The 20,367-nt window shown below is 39.5% G+C and overlaps 1 protein-coding gene across 3 annotated transcripts in view; it reads left to right on the top strand.

Moving 5' to 3' along the window:
- daam1a (dishevelled associated activator of morphogenesis 1a) overlaps window positions 1-20,367 on the top strand; it is a 185,794-nt gene that overhangs the window by 148,824 nt on the left and 16,603 nt on the right. For all 3 annotated transcript variants that reach the window (XM_072267954.1, XM_072267963.1, XM_072267974.1), the window contains 6 exons: window positions 1,648-1,732; window positions 7,505-7,611; window positions 12,774-12,862; window positions 17,256-17,424; window positions 18,835-18,942; window positions 19,972-20,032. In XM_072267954.1, the coding sequence (XP_072124055.1) occupies window positions 1,648-1,732; window positions 7,505-7,611; window positions 12,774-12,862; window positions 17,256-17,424; window positions 18,835-18,942; window positions 19,972-20,032 (619 nt within the window). The remainder of the gene's footprint in view (window positions 1-1,647; window positions 1,733-7,504; window positions 7,612-12,773; window positions 12,863-17,255; window positions 17,425-18,834; window positions 18,943-19,971; window positions 20,033-20,367) is intronic.

The following is a 20,367-nucleotide window of genomic DNA, read 5'->3' as shown; positions in this document are numbered from 1 at the left end:
AGGGACCCCCACCACCCAGGACATGCTCGTTTCGTGCTGCTGCCATCAGGAAGAAGGTATAGGAGCCTCAGGACTCATACCATCAGGTTCAAGAGCAGTTATTACCCCTCAACCACAGGCTTATGAACGAAAGGGGATAACTTCACTCAACTTCACTTGCCCCATCACTGAACTGTTCCAACAATCTATGGGCTCACTTTCAAAGATTCTTCATCTCACGTTCCTGATACTGATACCTATTATTATTATTATCATCATTATTATTTGTTGTTATTTTTTTTGTACTTGAACAGTTTCTTGTCTTTTACACACTGGTTGAATGCCCAAGTTGGTACAGTCTTTCATTGACTCTAATATGGTTATTATTTTATTATGGATTATTGAGTATCTCTACAAGAAAATGAATCACGGGGTTGTATATGGTGACATACACAGTATGTACTTTGATAATAAATTTACTTTGAACTTTGAAAGGAAGCAGGAATGGGCAAGAAGCCAGAAGAAGGAGGTGGGAGAAGGGGAAGGAGTACAAGCTAGCAGGTGATAGATGAAGCCAGATGAGGGGCAAGATAGGTGAGTGGAGGAAAGGGGGAATGAAGGGAGAAGTTGCAAAGTGAAAGGTGGGAACGGTAAAGGGCTGAAGAAGAAGGAATCTGAGAGGAGTGTGGACCATGGGAGGAAGGGAAGGAGGAGAGATTACAAGGAGGTGAAACACAGGTAAAGAGAAGAGAAAGGGTAAGAGGGGAGCCAGAATAGAAGAATGGAAAAGGGGAGGGGGAGAGGGAGGGGGAGAAATTATGAGAAGTCAGGGAAGTTGATGCTATCAGGTTGGAGGCTACCTAAGCAGAACATGTGTTGCTCCTCCAGCCCGGGAATGGCTTCATCACGGTTGTAAAAGAGGCCATTGACTGACATGTCAGAACAGGAATAAGGAGTGGAGTTAAAGTGGTTGGCCACTGGGAAAACCTGCCAATTGCAGATTGAGTGAAGGTGCTCAGTAAAGCAGTTCCCCAATCTACGATGCGTCACACCAGTGTAGAGGAGACAGAACTGGGAGCACCAGGCTCAGCAAAGCAGTCCTCAGTCTATGTCAGGTCTATATTCTATGGTTGTAGGGGATTTGCAGCCCATTCCTTAGTTAGAGCCTTCAACAATTTGGGCATCGAGGGAGAGAGGAAGAGGAGAGCCATCCGCAGTACCACCGATGCGGCAGAGAGGGCCTCAAGATGGCTGTGGCTCAAAAGAGGGGAGCAATGGAGTCATAAGTAGCTAGCCATCTGGACACAAGCTGGGGTCTGATCGGCCCCGGCTGGGTCACCTGGAAGAGGTTGTATGATGTTGAAAGACCCGAAACACCTGATGATTCCAGGAACATCACTGAAGATGTGTCCAGAAGCATCAGTAGATGTATGTACACAGCTACATTTCAATTCTAGACTTAAATTGCCTGACTAATAATGCTTGTTACAAAGTTGTTGGTGAGTTTAAACTTTTCCCCATCTGCTCTGAATGGTAGGAGTTTGGCATAGAGAGCCAGTGCCAATACATGATATTAATATATTTGTGTTTATAGATCCAGCTACAGATAGTAACTTTACATCACTTGGAACACTGCACTGTGTTAAATTACATTTGTCATCTGTTTAGGTTAAAGCTGTCCAATGAGGAAATAAAGCGGGCTATTTTAACAATGGATGAGCAGGAAGATTTACCGAAAGACATGCTTGAACAGGTAATGTCACTGGTTGTTACAAGCTTCCTCTATTAATGCTGTGTGTGTTTGTGGTGGGGTGGGAGGGGAGGGAGGATGTGGTTGATGGTTAAGTGGAAAAGGGTACAGGTTCCACAGTACCTTTTGGAAAATGTCCAGCACAGTACATCAGCTGCAGTAGTTACAAGGAGTGACAGTCCCTGATGGAAGTACATGTCTCCACTTTGAACTTTGCCTGTGAGATAACCAAAATCTTGGCTATAAACTCAAGTATAGCTTCCCATTTAGAATGTCTAACCTATGTTATTTAAATGACATTATTTATTCTTGTCAAATGTGCCAGTTAAATAAGCACTCTAGTGACAGAGGAGGTCTGAGGTAGGGCATTGTATGGTGAGTGATTTGCCTTCTGATTCTGTTGTCTAGAAGGTACAAGTCAAATTATGACTGTGAATTATGGAGGATAGCATGTGTATAAATGTCTCGCTCCAGCAGACCTCATCATGATCATCATAGCTCCAGTATTTCTACTATTCTTTAATATCTCTTAATTGTATTTTTTTTTGTGTTCTATCGCTGAGCAGCAGTGAACCATCTGATTGGCCTATCAGAGTTCTCTTTGAGAACTAGTTGACTTGATCAGCATTTCTGATCTGGCTATCGTTCACGATTGCACTTAATTTAAAAAAAAAAGTCAGTTGTATGATGCAGTGCTCTCCACTTACAATCTTGCTCTTACTTGATTTGCTTTAGTTGGCATGAATGAGTTTGCAGATAACGTGGAAATCAGCCAGGTGATTATAATAGTAAAGGAAGTTGCAAACTGCAGGAAAATACCAGCAGATGAACAATATTAGTGAACTAAATTCAGTCTGGCGTTGTGAAATAAGGCTTGTAAGAACTAGGCAAACTGGTTAAGGAAATGCACAATAAATGATAGGGTTGTGAGAAACAGTAGATACATGTCTGCAGGTCACCGAAGGTAGAATGCTATGTAATATGGTAGATTAGGAAATGCAGAAATACTTTAATGTTTAAACTCAAGAATGGAAGTAGTATGGAAGCCATGCTAAAATTGAACATAACACTGGGAACTGCTGGAATACTGTGATGGTACCAGAGAGTATGCAGACAAGAAGAATTAGGATTAGAATTTCTCTGGAAAGATTGGTTGGATTGCATTCTTTGAAAGTGTAGGCTGATTTAATGCATGTTAATTTTGAGGACCAGTTTGAGTGAGTTTGAAGGTTTTTCTCCCCTTGGACAAGGAAGCATAGGTGTATGATGACTGGGAATATGCTTTCTGCAAAAGTGAAGAAATGGGCCAACCTGTGACTAATATGATTTAGAGCTGCCATGTGTTGCATTTTAGAAAGTGAGAGACAGTATGAGCCTCAATGCACCAATTTGTATAGGGGTTGGAAGAATACAGTGATTGGAGGCCAAATATTCTTGGTGTGTATGCTCTTCATTACAAGGAGAGTGAGGCACAAAAGTAGTACTGGTTGAGTACCCCTTGTCTGAAATTCCCAAATCCGGAAACCTCGGAAATTCAAATTTTTTTGAGTGCTGACATGATATCACAAATGGAAAATTCCACAAGACACTTGGAAGGTTCCCAGGTGATGCGCAGGTGTATGTGCACTACAGACGGTTCTGAGAGTGACCTCAGTGAGCAGAAGTTAATGAAAAATAGAAAAACATTGCATAAAGCGAAAAATGATTATCCCGATTGTGTATTGTCAGCGCTGAAGTGAACGTATGCCTCTTAACGGAATTGATCATGAAACAAGCAAAAATCTATCTAACATTGAAGGTAATTGTGAATATTCAGTAGGCTAGTCACAGAAATTTGAGAAAAGGCGTGGCATTAAGTTTTGAAAGCGTCTGCTGATCATGATGATCTAGTGCCAGAACACGTCTGCAATCCTTATTGTGTTTATACTTTGCATATAACCTAAAAATACAAATGAATTGTACTGTTTGTAACGTTTCAACCAAAACATGGCATTGTAGGTGGAGACTGAAAACCTGCCATTGTTTGTTTGTCAACAGCTAATTCAGGTATTCTCCCGATGCCACTGTGGTGCTTTTGTTACCCTGCATTCATTATATTAATGGTATGTAATAATTTTTACTGTTAAGTATGTGTTACCACAAGTGTAAGACAAAGACTGCTTACCGGTAACACACAAATTCAGTCAGAAATGCTGGTGATCCCAAGCAATCTCATTGTATATTCCAAAATCTGAAAAAATCCAAAACACTCCTGGCCCCAAGCATTTCAGATAAGTGGTATTCTACCTGCATAGTGCTTTGGTGATACTGCACCTGGAGTACTGTAGACAGTTTTGGTTTTGTTACTGACAATGGATATGTTGACATTGGAGGGATTTCAGTCAAGATGCACTAAATTGATCCTTCAGGTAAAGGGTTTATCTTATGGGGAGTGATGAAGCAGGCTGGACCTCACAAATATATTTGTGGTTTGTTTTATTGTTGTAATAGCTTTATAAGGTAATTATTTTCCTGCTTCACTGTTCTGATCAATCCATTTACATCCTGTAAATCCTTTGCTTGGATTATAAATGAACCTGGGAAAAAATCTCGGATTCTGGTCTGACCCCCGCCCCCCCCGGCCGTGTGTATGTCCATGACAGTCACTGCATTTGGCATTAGCGTGGAATGCTATATTGGGCAGCAGGACATACTTGCAAGAAGGTGTTGTAATGACCGATCGGAAAGTGAAATGCAAGATAACTTGTTGCTGCCACCTCCTCTCCATTGTTAAATCAATTTTTATGCTCCGGTATGTTCTGTGCTTTGTGGCCATATGTTCCTGTAATTGACCTACTCTTAAGTTTCTGTAATTAAGCTGAAGATCAGGAAGTGCACACCAGCTGGGTTTTGCTGTAAAGGAAATGGTAGGTAGTGTGTTGCCTATCAGCAGTTTGATTTCAGGGAAATGTTCCATTGTGTACTATAATGGAAATGGAAATCAGTCAGTTTTGCAAACATGCATGTTTTAGAATTTTAATTAGTACAGGTGGATTGTGGGTCCATTCAGGAATTTAACCGTGAATTCCAGCAGTTACAAATAGTGCATCTAACCTTTTTTTCTGTAATGATGTTTCTTTAAAATGAAGGGAATGACTAAAATACATTGAAAACTACTATAATGAAGCTTTAGCAATACTGAAATTAACCTGAGCTGAAAGCCAGTAGTACCAATTGCTAATGCTAAATGCCCTTATTGAAGAACCAGGGGGGAAAAATCTGGAGCTACCATTCTTTTGTTTATATAAGGTGCACATTCCTTTATCCGAAATTCTGAAATCCAAAAAGCTCTGAAAACCGAAGTTTTTTTCCCCAACAGCTGACATCACTCAGGTGTGACGTGGCAGCACTAACAGAGGTCGCCAGACGTCAATTATGGCTCAGCGCTCATACTGGTTACACGTGCATTTCTGTTTGCTGATATTTTGCGTGCACTGTTGACTTTGTGTTTAATTTCACTGTGAAAGTGTCAAAAAGTGCTGCAGATACCCCTATGGGTAACAATGAGAAAAAGAGAAGGAAGCATCTATCTTTATCAATAACGCAGGAAGTGGAGTTATTGCAGAAGCTTGATCGTGGTATGTCTGTGCGGCGTCTTACTGAAGAAAATAGGGTCAGAACTACCACTGGATATGATTTAAATAAACAGAAAGACAAGTTACTGAAGTTTTATAGTGACAGTGACGTTCTACATTTATTCCAATGGGTCATTTACTATGTGTTTGATTTGGTTCATTTAAAGCTGTACATTTTTATGTTTTATTGAATGTTTTTGTTGGAAATAAAATTTCTTCTTGTCATTATTCCCTAAACAATATAGTATAACAATTATTTACATAGCATTTACATTGTATTGGGTATTATAAGTAGTCTAGAGATGATTTAAAGTATATGGGAGGATGTGCGTAGGTTTGGTGCGCCGCTGGGTCCTAAACTCCACTGCACTGAGACAGGTTAAATGGGGGGGGGGGTGCGGGGGGTCTGAAATCCGAAAAGTTCTGCATTCCGAAATACAACCGGCCCCAAGGATTTCAAATAAGGGATTGTGGACCTGTATTGGAAAAAGAATGATTTTTGTGTTTGTCTTTGAATTTTTTCTTGTATTGTTTAGTTAAAACTAGTTAAGTAACATCAAATCACGTAGTTAGAAATGTGTTCATTTGAAGTTTATTTAGAAATTCATGAGTATTTACTTGAATACTGTTTACATATTTGGTAGCAGGTTAGTAATAATAAAAAAAATTGTATTTTTTTTTACCTGAAACACTGGACTTCTATAATGATTTTACATGTTTTGTAATAATTTTTTTGTCTTTTTACATGACGTTTCCAATTTGAAAGTCCGTACAGCTTTTCTGTTTAGGCTTAGGGTGAAGAAGCTCACTTGTTATTTTATAGGAATCTCCTTGCACCTTAATCACTTCTTTCATCAATTCGGCTCCATGCTGCCTCATCTGACTGCCATTAGTGAACTGAGTAGACACAGCTGGTTACAGTTTAAAATGTGAATGAAATAAAAGAGTTCTTTCAAAGTTGCATGATTGGGAGCTTTGTAATGTCGTCCAGATCAAGGGTGTTTGTTCCTTTAGATGAAGGGAAGACGTTCAGAAGCACAAGTCACTACTGACTGTTCCTAATTACCTCAACCAAGATGTCAGTTTGACGGGGAGAAAAGAGAGTTTTACAATTGCTTTAGGTAGAAAGTTGCTGTAACGTACCTGTTATACTGGAAAATTATTGATGTTTAGACCATTAGGTTCATAAATCCAGGATAAATTATTGAAGCAGCCGTCGAAAAATAAGCAGTAGAAAGGGCTTGCTACAATGTCAGGTCAAAGGAGCAAATATGACTTTTGAAATAATACAATTATTAAATTTTTCTCAATTTACATAGATAAAAAACTGTACTGAGTTGCTAACACCATAATCTTGACACCATATTTAAATACTTAAACTAGCGGAATGCATAAATGAAGTTGTGGGCAAGTATTACAGTTGGTGGTACAGCCTCAGTTTATTGGAAATGAATAAATTTCATCCAAAAAAACTTTTCATAGCTGAGCTTGAAGAATTTATCGAGGTTTGGTTTTAAAGATATCAAGATGAATTTGGCATTGAAAAGCCTGGAGTATATAACAACATAAGGCTTCACAGCTGAGCCTGAAAAAGTTAGCAACATTTTATAGATACTGAAAAGGGTTGAAGAAGCTCCTTATTACCTTAGTCTTAAAGGAGCACCCTTTATTTTAAACTCAGCCGGCTTCATCATGGGCACTATCTATCCAGCATTGAGGACATCTTCAAAAGGCGAAGCTTCAGAAAGGCAGTATCCATCATTATCTATCACCCAAGACATGCCCTCTTCTCATTGCTACCATCAAGAAAAACGTACAAGAGCCTGAAGACACATGCTCAAAGTTTCAGGAACAGCTTCTTCCACTCTGCCATCAGATTTCTGAATGGGCAATGAATCCTTGACTATTTTTCTGTCTCTTTTTGCACTACCAAATTAATTATTTTTATATGTACTTATTGTAATTTATAGTTTTTCTTATGATTTGCAAAGTACAGCTCCACAAAACAACAAATTTCACAACATTTGTCAGTGATGTTAAATCTTACTCTGATTCACTAACTGAATTACATATTTTCCAGGTTAGTTATATGAGTGACAGTGGTTTAACAGATAAATTGTGTTACATATTTTACAGAAATAATGTCCAATTTGCCTTTCAGCTGCTGAAGTTTGTCCCAGAAAAGAGTGACATTGATATACTGGAAGAACACAAACATGAAATAGAGCGCATGGCCAAAGCAGACAGGTTCCTGTATGAAATGAGCAGGTAAGTCCATCAAAACTCTGATGTGAGCACCCCGAGCAAACCAGTTTTGTGCTGCAGCCCTTTTATCTTACATGTTATGTACCACATGCTATCAAGCCCCATGTTTTTCTGTGGAAATTCCTCAAGTAGGGTGTTTCCATCAGGAACAAATTATGCAAAAAAGGGAACTGAACTGGCAGGCAGTTTCATGGAACCTGTGGACTTGTCTTGGAGATGTGCCAGCTAAGGAAAATGACCAAAGACATTGTGTGTTAAAACAATTTTTTTCTTTATACAAATCGAAACTTCCTTAAACACACAGGATTTTTTTCATCTTCAGTTTGGCTTTTGATATCAAATTATAATTTCAAACATATTGATTTTTTTTATATACTTATAATTGTAACAGCTTAAAAACTTCTAGATTGTAAATGTTTTTGTTGTGTTTCCGTGCCATAATTTGATTTATGCTTTGAATACCACTAATTTTAAAACAGTTAAAATGGGTTTAATTAATCCAAGATGATTGCGGTGGTGATGAGTCTCTGGTGAATAAAATCGATGATCTCAGAGCTAGGGTGCTGAATCAGAGGGACATTAGGACCATGTGTGTCCTTTGTTTCACAGAATCCTAGTTAACCCCTTCCGTATCGGATGCAGCGACTCGGATCGACGGGTTTACTATGCACCGTCAGGATAGATCTATAGAATCTCTCAAAAGTAGAGGTGAAGGAGTATGCCTCATGATCAATTCCTCTTGGTGCACAAGTATATCAGTGCTGTCCCAATTCTGCACACCGGGCCTGGAATATCTAGCAGTTAAGTGTTGTCCCTTTTACCTACCATAGGAGTTCTCCAGGGTCATTTTGGTAGCAGTATACATTCCACCTCAGGCCAATGTCAATCAGGCTTTAGATGATCTGAGCAATGGAATTAACATGCACGAAACAGCGCATCCTAACACCTTGTTTTGGGAGATCTTAACCAGGCCAGTCTGAAAAAAATCACTAAGCAATTACCATCAACAGATCACTTGAAATGCCAGAGGAAACAACACACTGGACCATTGGTACACCACCATCAAGAATGCCTACCATGCTATTCCATGCCCTCATTTAGGGAAGTCTAATCACCTGGCTGTACTTCTACTCCTTGAGTATAGGCAGAGACTGAAGACTGCAGCACCACTAATGAGAACCAAGAAGGAATGGACAAGGGAAGCACAGGAGCACCTACCATATGCAGAGATTCATCTTGGAACCTGGAGGAGTATGCTGCAGTTGTTACCGACTTCATTAAAACCTGTGTAGTTGAGTGTGCGCCTACAAAGTCTTACTGTACATTCCCAAATCAAAAGCCGCAGATGAACCAGGAGGTACGTTGTCTGCTGAACGCTAGATCTGTGGCATTCAAGTCTGGCAACCCAGGCCGTACCAGAAAACCAGGTATGATTTGCGGAGGGCTATTTCAAGGGTGAAGAGACAATTTCAAATGAGGTTGGAGGCGACATCGGATACACAGCAACTCTGGCAGGGTTTGCAAGACATTACTTCTTACAAAGCGAAACCCAATAGCATGAATGGCAGCGATGCTTCACTACCAGATGAACTCAACACCTTCTATGCTCACTTTGAAAGGGAGAACACAACTACAGCTGTGAAGATCGCTGCTGTACCTGATGACCCTGTGATCTCTGTCTCAGAGGCCGATGTTAGACTGTCTTTAAAGAGAGTGTACCCTGGCAAGGTGGAAGATCCAGATGGAGTACCTGGTAAGGCTCTGAAAACTTGTGCCAACGTACTAGCGGGAGTATTCAAGGACATTTTCAACCTCTCATTGTTATGGGCGGAAGTTCCCACTTGCTTCAAAAATGCAACAATTATACAGTGCCTAAGAAGAATAATACGAGCTGCCTTAATGACTTGACTTGACTATCGCCCGGTAGCACTCACACCTACAGTGATGAAATGCTTTGAGAGGTTGGTCATGACTAGACTGAACTTCTGACTGAACAAGGACCTGGACCCATTGTAATTTACTTATCGCCACAATAGGTCAACGGCAGACGCAATCTCAATGGCTCTCCACATGGCTTTAGACCACCCGGACAACACAAACACCGATGCCAGGATGCTGTTCAGCGACTATACCTCAGCATTTAATACCATCATTCCCACAATCCTGATGGAAAGGTTGCAGAAACTGGGCCTCTGTACCTCTCTCTGTAATTGGATCTTCGAGTTCCTAACTGGAAGACCACAATCTGTGCGGATTGGTGATCGCTGACGGTCAACACTGGCACACCTCAGGGGTGTGTGCTTAGCCCACTGCTCTACTCTCCATATACACATGACAGTGTGACTAGGCATAGCTTAAATACCATCTATAAATTTGCTGATGATGCAACCATTTTTGGTAGAATCTCAGGTGGTGACGAGAAAGACGTACAGGAGAGAGATATGCCAACTAGTGGAGTTGTGCTGCAGCATCAACCTTACACTTAACGTCAGTAAGATGAAAGAGCTGATTGTGAACTTCAGGAAAGGTAAGATGAAGGAACACATACCAATCCTCATAGAGGGAACAGAAGTGGAGAGAGTGAGCAGTTTCAAGTTCCTGGGTGTCAAGATCTCTGAGGATCTAACCTGGTCCCAACATATCAATGTAGTTATAAAGAAGGCAAGACAGTGGCTATACTTCATTTAGGAGTTTGAAGAGATTTGGTATGTCAACAATACACTCAAAAACTTCTATAGATTTACCGTGTAGAGCATTCTGACAGGCTTCATCACTATCTGGTATTTGGGCGCTACTGCACAGGACCGAAAGAAGCTGCAGAGGGTTGTAAATCTAGTCAGCTCCATCTTGGGCACTAGCCTACAAAGTACCCAGGACATCTTCAGGGAGCAGTGTCTTGGAAAGGCAGCGTCCATTATTGAGGACCTCCAGCACCCAGGGCATGCCCTTTTCTCACTGTTACCGTCAGGCAGGAGGTACAGAAGCCTGAAGGCACACACTCAGCGATTCAGGAACAGCTACTTCCCCTCTGCAATCCGATTCCTAAGTGGATATTGAAGCTTTGGACACTACATCACTTTTTTTAATATACGGTATTTCTGTTTTTTGTACATTTTAATCTATTCAATATACATATACTGTAATTTATTATTATTATTTTTATTTTATTTTTTTTCTCTTCTATATTATGTATTGCATTGAACTGCTGCTGCTAAGTTAACAAATTTCACATCACATGCTGGTGATAATAAACCTGATTCTGATATTGATTCTGAAACTTCATTTTGCAATAAGGTCAATAACAGATCAATCACTATTTATATGCTCTGTCCCAATTGTCCTTTCCATTCAAGTAAAGAGAGGGGGAAATTGTGTAGGGTATAATATGGGTGGGGTGGATAGTCTATCTTTTATCCACCTTGTTTTAGAAGTTTGCAAAAGTCCTAGGCACCCTAGATTTATAATATAAATTTTGTTTCAGACGTTTAATTTCTGTCTTCTGCATTAGTGTCAGTAGAAAAGAGCAAATTTTAGTTTTCTTTACATTCATTTACCAAAAAATTAAATGCTACTGAGAACTTTTTGTATTTCATTAAAGTAAGTAACATATTAAGTAATACACTCCTTTTCAAATAAAATCTAGATTACTTTGTAGATCTGTAGCCCAGTGCATGATTAAACAAAGATAACAAACAGATGTAAATGATCAATGACATAATGAGTTACATGAACTAAAATGATTAACTGAAACAGAAATGGCTGTAGAAATAATCAAACTGGCCGAACGGCACCAAACTAAAAGACGAGGGTGTGGCAGGTGTGACAGTTTAACATTCAAATCATCAAATCTTACACCATGGCAAGAGTGAGCACAGCAACAAGATACAAGATGGTTATCCTGCATCAGCAAGGTTTCTCCCGAACAGAAGTTTTGTGGCAGACAGGAGTTTCAAGATGTTCTATCCATGCTCTTCTGCAGAAGCACAAAGAAACGGTCAAAGTTGAAGACCAGAAATGCAGTGGTTGGCTGGGGAAACTGAGTGCAGCAGACTAGAGATAAATCAAGCTGATGTCCCTTCTAATTCGGAAGAAGTCCAGCACTGTTATTAGCTCTGAACTCTCAAAAACTACTGGAACCCAAGTATACCCCTCCAGAGTCCAGAGCAGTCTTGTCGTAAGTGGTCTTAATGGAAAAGTTGCTGCCAAAAAGCCATTCCTCCAACATGGAAACAATGCTAAGAGACTCCCTTGCGTACAGAAACACAAGGACAGGGGTGCTGAACAATAGCAGCAAGTGCTCTGGACTGATGAGTCAAAATTTGAAATTTTTGGCTCAAACAAGAGGCGGTTTGTCCAAAGAAGAACGGAAGAGCACTACATGGTAATTGTCTGCAGCCAACAGTGAAGCACGGCAGAGGGGCTGAATTTCTGCAATTGGAGTTGGTGCTCTGGTCAGAATTAATGGTGAGAAGTATAAGCAGAGTCTCATTCGTCATGCTATAGCATCAGGGAGGCGTCAATCGGTCCTAATTTTATTCTGCTGCCGGACAGTGACCCCAAACGCACAGCCAAGATCATAAGAACTATTTTCACCAAAAAGAAGAACAAGGAGTTCTGCAACAGATGGTATGGCCTCTACAGAGCCCTGACCTTAACATCATCAAGGCTGTCTGGAATTACCTGGCAAGAGAGAGAGCTATGTTCTGCAGAAGAAATGTGGCAAGTCCTCCAAGGTGCTTGGAAGAACCTATCAGCTGATTTTCTTTAAAACTGCACAGCAGTCTACCCAAGAGAATTGATGCAGTTTTAAAGGGTGGTCACACCAAATATTGATTTGATTTAGTTTTTTTACTGTTCACTGCTCTTTGTCATAAATTTTTTGACATTTAGAAACTTTTCATTCAATTATTTTTGAAAATATCTTCACTTTACAGAATTATCTTACATGTACCTAAGACTTCTGCACAGTACTGTATATCCACACTGTAGAAGTGAATATATATTAAGGTCCCAGGTGTTAAAATGTCATCATTGGAAAGGAAATGCACAACTATACGGAAATGATTCAAACTGAATGCTTAGATCTTCTAGGAATTTTATTTTAACAAAATTGCTGACAAGAGTTGGGATGTCAAGTTTACACAGTGTGACTTTATTTTTATTAGAATTCCTCACTATCAGCAGAGATTACAGTCACTGTATTTCAAGAAGAAATTTGCCGAAAGAGTGGCTGAAGTTAAGCCTAAAGTTGAAGGTACAACTTTTCTCATCAGACTGTCTTGTTATTCAGTGGTTTTTGTCCATTATTGTATTCATAATGCTTGCTTCAACAGAAGGCTGTTGGTCATTTTTGTGTGGCCTGTGACTTCTACAGGTTAGCGATATGCTTTTAACATAGACTGATGGTATAGCCATTCTTATTTTCCATTTGTAGTGACTAAAATTAAAGTGTATACCATTCAGGTATTAATTGTTAAACCACTGCTCTGGCTGTTTTTCATTAGGGTATGTAAAATATAGGTCATGTTATATGGGGGTCATAGAATGTGTTTCATTTTTCAATTGTGATGTTAGCCATATACCCTCCCTTGCCCTGTGTCGTGTGGTCTTATTAAAATCAGGACACGTTATTTCTACTTGTCCTTCTGGGAAATATTTGTTATAAAAATATGTGCTCTACTTATGTGACACTGGTATATTTTATAGTGTAGAACCACGGGCCAAGTAGTCAAGTTTGAATAGAATTATCTGAGCCAGTTTTATTTAAGGGTTTTAACATAAATAGAGTGCCCAGAATGCTAAACATAGCTCATCAGTTAATAACCAATCAGGGGTGATTGATAAATTCGTGGCCTAAGGTAGAAGGAGATGAGTTATTAACTTAAAACTTTCTGCATAATCACTCAGAGTTGAACTGCATGTGCATGTAATGATAGCTGTATAACTCATCTCATTCTACAGTAGGCCATGAACTTATCAATCATCCATGCTGTTGACACTATCTGGAGGTCCAAGATCTGTATGCTCCATGACTGCTGGACAAAGTGTGTGAATGTAGGAGGGGACTATGTAGAAAAATAAATGTGCTAGGTTTTCTAAAATTGACTCCTTCTACCTTAGGCCACGAACTCATCAATCACCTCTTGTAGAGCTGAACAGATCATCTTGTTTATTATGAAGCCTGGTGAATGGAGTGTCGGATCAAAAAATGTAGCTGGGAATATTTGTCCCTTCATCTTGCGAAATTAATTTGCAGAATATTTTAATAGAAAGAATTTACATAAATGTACAGTTGTATATTGGAAAACTAGTAAGAATAGAACATTAGCAGGGGGATGGGAACCAGAATAGATGGTGGAAGGATTGTGAAAACAGAGGTTGGCAAGACCTTGGGTAAAGTCAGGAATGAACGATTGAGCATAGTGCAAATAATGTCCTGAGCTGCATATATTTCAATGTAAGTATCGTAGGAAAGACAAATGAGCTCATGACATGGATCAACACATGGAATTATGATATTGTAGCCATTAGTGAGACTTGGTTGCAGGAGGGCCAGGACTAGCAGCTCAATATTCTGGGGTTCCATTGTTTTGGATGTGACAGAGCAGGAGGGATTAAAGGAGGGATCGCATTGCTAGTCAGGGAAAATGTCACGGCAGTGCTCAGCCAGGATAGACTGGAGAACTCATCGAGTGAGGTGTTATGGGTGGAAATGAGAAATAAGAAAGGTATGATCATGTGAAGTAGACACGTGGCCAAGTGGTTAAGGCATTGGACTAGCGACCTGAAGGTTGTGAGTTCGAGCCCCAGCCGAGGGAACGTATTGTGTCCTTGAGCAAGGCACTTAATCACACATTGCTTTGCGACGACACTGGTGCAAAGCTGTATGGGTCCTAATGCTGTTCCCTTGGACAACATTGGTGTCGTGGAGAGAGGAGACTTGCAGCATGGGCAACTGCTGGTCTTCCATGCAACCTTGCCCAGGCCTGCGCCCTGGAGAGTGAAGACTTCCCAGGCGCAGATCCATGGTCTCACAAGACTAATGGATGCCTTTAGTTTAGATCATGTGAATGGGGCTATATTACAGACCACCCAACAGTCAGAGGGATTTAGAGAAATTTGTAAGCGATGGCAGACTTTTGCAAGTAACGTAAGGCTGTTATAGTAGGTGATTTTAACTTTCCACATATTGAGTGTGACTCCCATACTGTAACAGGATAGAGTTGGTCAGATATATACAGGAAAGCTTCTTTAATCAGTATGTAGAAGTCCCAACAAGAGAGTGTGTGATACTTGATCTGCTACTAGGGAGTGAGACAGAAGTTTGTGTGGGGGAACACGTTGCATCTAGTGATCATAATGCCATTAGTTTCAAAGTGAATATACAAAAAAGATGGGTCTGGTCTGCAGGTTGAGGTTCTAAATTGGAGAAAGGCCTATCTTGATGGTCTTAGGAAGGATCTGGCAAGTGGATTGGGACAGGCTGCTTTCAGGCAAAGGTGTACTTGGTAGGTGGGAGGCCTTCAAAAGCAAAATTTTGGGAGTACAAACCTTAAAAGTTAAGGATAACAAGTGCAGGAAACCTTGGTTTTCAAGGGATATTGAAGCCCTAGCTAAGAAAAAAGGGTGTATGGAACGTTTAGGCAGGTAGGAACAAATGAGATACTTCTGGATTATAAGGAATACAAGGGAACACGTAAGAAAGAAATCAGGAGGGCTAAAAGAAGGCATGAGGTTGCCCTAGCAGACATGAAGAAGGAGAATCCGAAGGGATTCTACAGATATGTTAAAAGGAAAATGATTGCAAAGGTAGGGGAGATCTTGAATGAAGTTTTTGCTTCTGTATTTATGCAGGAGAGGGACATAGAGTCTGTAGAAGTGAGGCAAAGTGGCATCAACTTAATGGATCCTTTACAGATTACAGAGGAGGAGGTGTTTGTTGTCTTTAGGCATATTAGGGTGGGTAAATCCCCAGGGTCTGACAAGGTGTTTTCTTGGATGAAGGCATTGCAGAAATTGCCAGGGCCCTAGCAGACATATTTAAATCATCCCTAGTGAAAAGTGAGGACCAGAGGACTGGAGGATAGCGAATGTTGACCTGCCAGTGAATAAAGGTTCTGAAAATAAACCAGGGAATTATAGGTCGGTGAGTCTGATTTCAATAGAAGGAAAGTTATTGAAAGCTATTCTAAGGAACCATATACATGAGTATTTGGATTGATGGGGACTGATTAAGGATAGTCAGCATGGCTTTGTGTTTGGTAGTTTATTTCTCGAGAAAGTTACCAGGAAAGTGATGAAGACAGGGCAGTGAATGTTGTCTACATGGACTTTAGCAAGGTATTTGACAAGGTCCTGCATGGGAGGTTGGTCAAGAAGGTTCAGTTGCTTGGCATTCAAGATGGGATAGTAAATTCTGTTAGACTTTGGCTTTGTGGGCGCAGCTGGAGAGTGGTAGTAGATGGTTGTCTCTCAGACTGGAGGCCTGTGACTAGTGGAGTACAGCAGGAATCGATGCTGGGTCTGTTGTTGTTTGTCATCCATTTCAAGGTCTTGATGATACTGTGGTTAACTGGATCAGGAAATTTGCGGATGACACCACAATTGGGCGTACAGTCAGATTTCCTAGTGAAGAAGGCTCTCGTGGCTTGCAGTGGGATGTGGACCAGGTGGAAAAATGGGCTGAAAAATGGCATATGGAACTTAATGCAGCCAAGTGCTAGGTGTTGTAGTTTGGTAGGACCAAGCAGGGTAGTTCTTACACCATGAACAATAGGGTACTGAGGACTGCTGTTAAAAACAAAGGGATCTGGGAATGCAGGTACGTCATTGAAGGTGACGTCACTGGTAAAGAAAGCTTTTGGCACATTGTCCTTCATAAATCAAAGTATTGAGTACAGGAGATGAGTTATTATTTTGAAGTAGTATAAGATGTTGGTGAGGCTTAATTTGGAGTATTGTGTGTAGTTTTGGCCACCTACCTATGGGAAAGATGTAAATGAAGTTGTAAGAGTAACTATAAAGTTTATGTGGTTGTTCCTGGGTTTAGAGGACTTGTGATGTAAGGAAATATTGAATATGTTAGGACTTTATTCCTTGGAGTGTAGAAGATGAGAAGAGATTTGATAGAGGTATACAAAATCATAATGGGTATAGATAGGATAAATACAAGCAGGCTTTTTCCACTGAGATTTGGTGAGACTACGACCAGAGGTTATGGGTTAAATGTGAAAGGGGAGCATTAGAGGTCTTCTTCACTCAGGGTCGTGAGAGTGGAATGAGCTGCCAGCAAGAATGGTGCATGTGAGCTCAATTTCAACTTTAAAAAGAAGATTGAATAGGTACATGGATGGTAGGGGTACGGAGAGTTATGGTCCCAGTGCGGGTCAATGAGAGTAGACAGTTGAAATGGTTTGGCACAGACTAGATGGGCTGAAGGGTCTGTTTCTATGCTGTATTTTTTCCTTGACTCTATTTCACTGCTTTATTTATTTGAAGAAGCTTTAAAATAACCTAATGCGTGGTTTCCGTTTTGTTTTGTAATTTAAGTTGCCAAGCTCTTACTTAATTTTAATGCATGGTATCTCAGTTGAGATATTGTGTATCGCATCTAATTCACCAACATGATTTTTTTCATCTTCTTCTAGCTATTCGTTTGAGCTCCAAGGAGGTTTTGCAAAGCAAAAATCTGATGCAGCTGTTGGAAGTGGTGTTAGCTTTTGGCAATTACATGAACAAAGGACAAAGAGGCAATGCTTCTGGTTTCAAACCCTCTAGTCTGAACAAGATTGCAGACACCAAGTCTAGTATTGAGAAGTAAGGCATTGTCAACCCTGTGGTTTTTGAAATGAAATTATGTTGCTACTCTGTCAATTTTAAGACCAGTGTTGCTCCCTGTTCCTTTAACTAAACTGTATTCAAAGAATTTTCTCAGTCTGTTATGCTTATTGAGACTATTATAGAGACTATTAAGAAAACTGAAGAAGAATGTAAGCAGTGACTGATGTTTATTTTCAAAACTTGGAGCGAGTTGTCCTCATGAGTCTAAAAAATCAGTAAAATAACTTCTTTAGCCTTGTGAACTTTGTGGAAATGGACATTCAATTTGTGAAGTAATATTTTTGTGAAAACTTTTATTTTGGGAATTCAATCACTGTTCTACCATGCTGTTAGGTTGCAGCTGATCTGCACTTTGTTTACCTGCCCTTGGCTCATTGAGTTTCTTGATTTTCTTGCCTAATAACAATCTGTTATTGCACTTGACCCAACCTAGCTATGCCTGTAGAAAGTCTAAGCTCTACTGCATGTTTGCAGAATTTGTATCTAAAAGGCTTGGTGCTTTTATCACCAAAAAAAAATTAATTCCACCCCCTCCCCCCCCAAGTTTTGAACTCAACCAAAAGATCGAGATTTTGTATTGATCCCATTAAATCCTTTGAACACTTTAAATATCATAACTCAGTCTAAAACTGAAAACATAAACCAAGGTCATGCATACACTCTTTAAGCACTGGTATAATTCTGGTAAATCTCTCGTACCTATTATGGCAATATATTTCTCCTTAACGTTGGTGTCCACAACAATCCAAATAGGGTCTGAATGAGGATTTGAGACATATACTTCATAATGTTGATTTTTTTTTGTACTTGTTCATGAGGTTTTAAAGATGTACATTTATGGACATCTTTCCATCCATTAACTAATCTATGGCCTTTTGTAACTCCTGCTTTTAAATGATGAAACATTGCACTTCTATCCTTCCTAATACAGAATCATTAGTCCATGTAGAAAATTTTAACAAATATATACTAATCTCGGTGACCTAAGTTGTACGCTTGCCATCTCCTCTCCTAACCCTTTCAGCAAGATATTCCAAAAACTGTGTCTTCCTCTCTAGGTACATCTTGTCTCTTCAGCATGGTTGGAGGGAAATTTTCAAATTTTATACAAATTTAAATTTTGAACACCATGGCAACAGAAACTGATCATTGGAAGGAATAATGATTGTATTACATCTTTCTTCAATGCTGATTGGGAAAGAGTCAAGGAAGTGTATCACCCATTTTGATGGCACAGATGGAAACCAAAAAGGCTAGAAACACTCAGTAAATCAGGCAGTTTCAGATCAAAGAAACTGTCGGAACTGTACTATTCACCATGCATTGTTGATTTTTCTTGGTTGTACTTTTGATTAAAAACAATTAATACTTTAATTTTTGTTCAAGGAATATTACTCTTTTGCACTATTTGATTACAATTTTGGAGAAGAAATTTCCAAAAGTGGTGAACATCCACGATGATTTACAGAAGGTTCCAGACGCAGCTAAAGTAAAGTAAGTTTTTAATACTTGGTAAGAGTTCAGTGTTAAGATAGCCTTGTTTAATATTTCCTTGTGAGATTAAATAATTAACGAAATTCAGTGATAGTTTGTACCAGTTCTTTTTCTCATTTGTGGTGTGAGAGTGAGTTACAGGTGTTGAGTGGGATTCGGCAAATCATTTCACTGTTATCCCTTAATGTAAGGCTGTTAACGGAAATGTAGTAGGTGTGGTGAAGGTAGAGCTCACTCACACTGCTGTTAGGTAGAGAATTTTGCCCTAGGTACATTAAAGTGACGATGAAAGTTATCCGCGTTAGGATTGTACGTGATGTGGAGTTGATGTTTTTTTTTTTGTACACCCTTTGCCCTTGTCATTCTGGGTGAACAGATTTAGGAGGTGCTGTCCAGGAAACTTAATGACTTGCTGTATGTCAGCCTATGGATAGTGCACACTTTATCTATACTGTATTAATAGTAGAGATGTTAAGTGTGTGCTAACCTTTTGAGCGTTGGTGCAGACTAGGCATTGACATGCGACATTGACCTTAAATGAATAGGAATTTATTACAGGAGTTTCCTCAAGAGCTCTGAAAGCACAGGTGGGGAAGTGGGGTTGGTATGGGGTAAAGACTATGTACAGCTTGGGTCATTTATCTTACTCTAACTTCATAAAGGCTGAAATAAATTTTGTCTCAGATCACTGACTTGTAGCATTTGGAGTTTTTAACTATTTCAGAGCCATTTTCCACTCCTTTGTGGTCTAGTTGATAATCTGAACATTCATTAGCTAATTAAAATATTAATTTGAGAAAATGAATAGATCTTAAAATTACAAGATAATCATATATTTTGACATTATCCTGATAAGGAAGCTGTTTTTCTCACCCCGATGTTTCAGAATGTTGACCAAAAGTTTTACACTTAAAAAAGTGAGATTACTTGAAACAAAAATGAGCTTAAAATTCATATTTGTGTTTACAATTGAGAAGTTATTCTCTTTAATGTGTGCCTTTAACAATGATGTGTGGTTTTGTTTTGCAGTTTGATTGAGTTGGAAAAGGAATTCAGTAGTCTGAGAAGTGGTCTGAAGGCTGTGGAGAATGTAAGTATTTCCAGTGCTCTGTTTCTTTGTTAGATTGTTTTTTTTATTATTATATACTTAACGGAAGCATGGGTGGGAAGTCTTCACATTCATCAGTATTGACCCATTTCCCTTCACATTAGACATGCTTCCTTCCTTCACTGCAAGTGCCTTTTCCTTTCCATATTGTGCATTTGAATTTACACTGGATCAGCCTGATTTTTCGATTAGATATACTGTATCTTTCCAATACGACTTTTAAAGTTGGTCCAGTTTTTGTATATTTGTACAAACCTTTTCTTGAACAGTACAGTGCTGTGGAAGAGAACAACATTATACTGTATGTGATCAGCATT

This window comes from Mobula birostris, chromosome 1, assembly GCF_030028105.1.
Source record: "Mobula birostris isolate sMobBir1 chromosome 1, sMobBir1.hap1, whole genome shotgun sequence".
Classification (NCBI taxonomy): domain Eukaryota; kingdom Metazoa; phylum Chordata; class Chondrichthyes; order Myliobatiformes; family Myliobatidae; genus Mobula; species Mobula birostris.
This window is presented reverse-complemented; position numbering and strand designations above follow the sequence as displayed.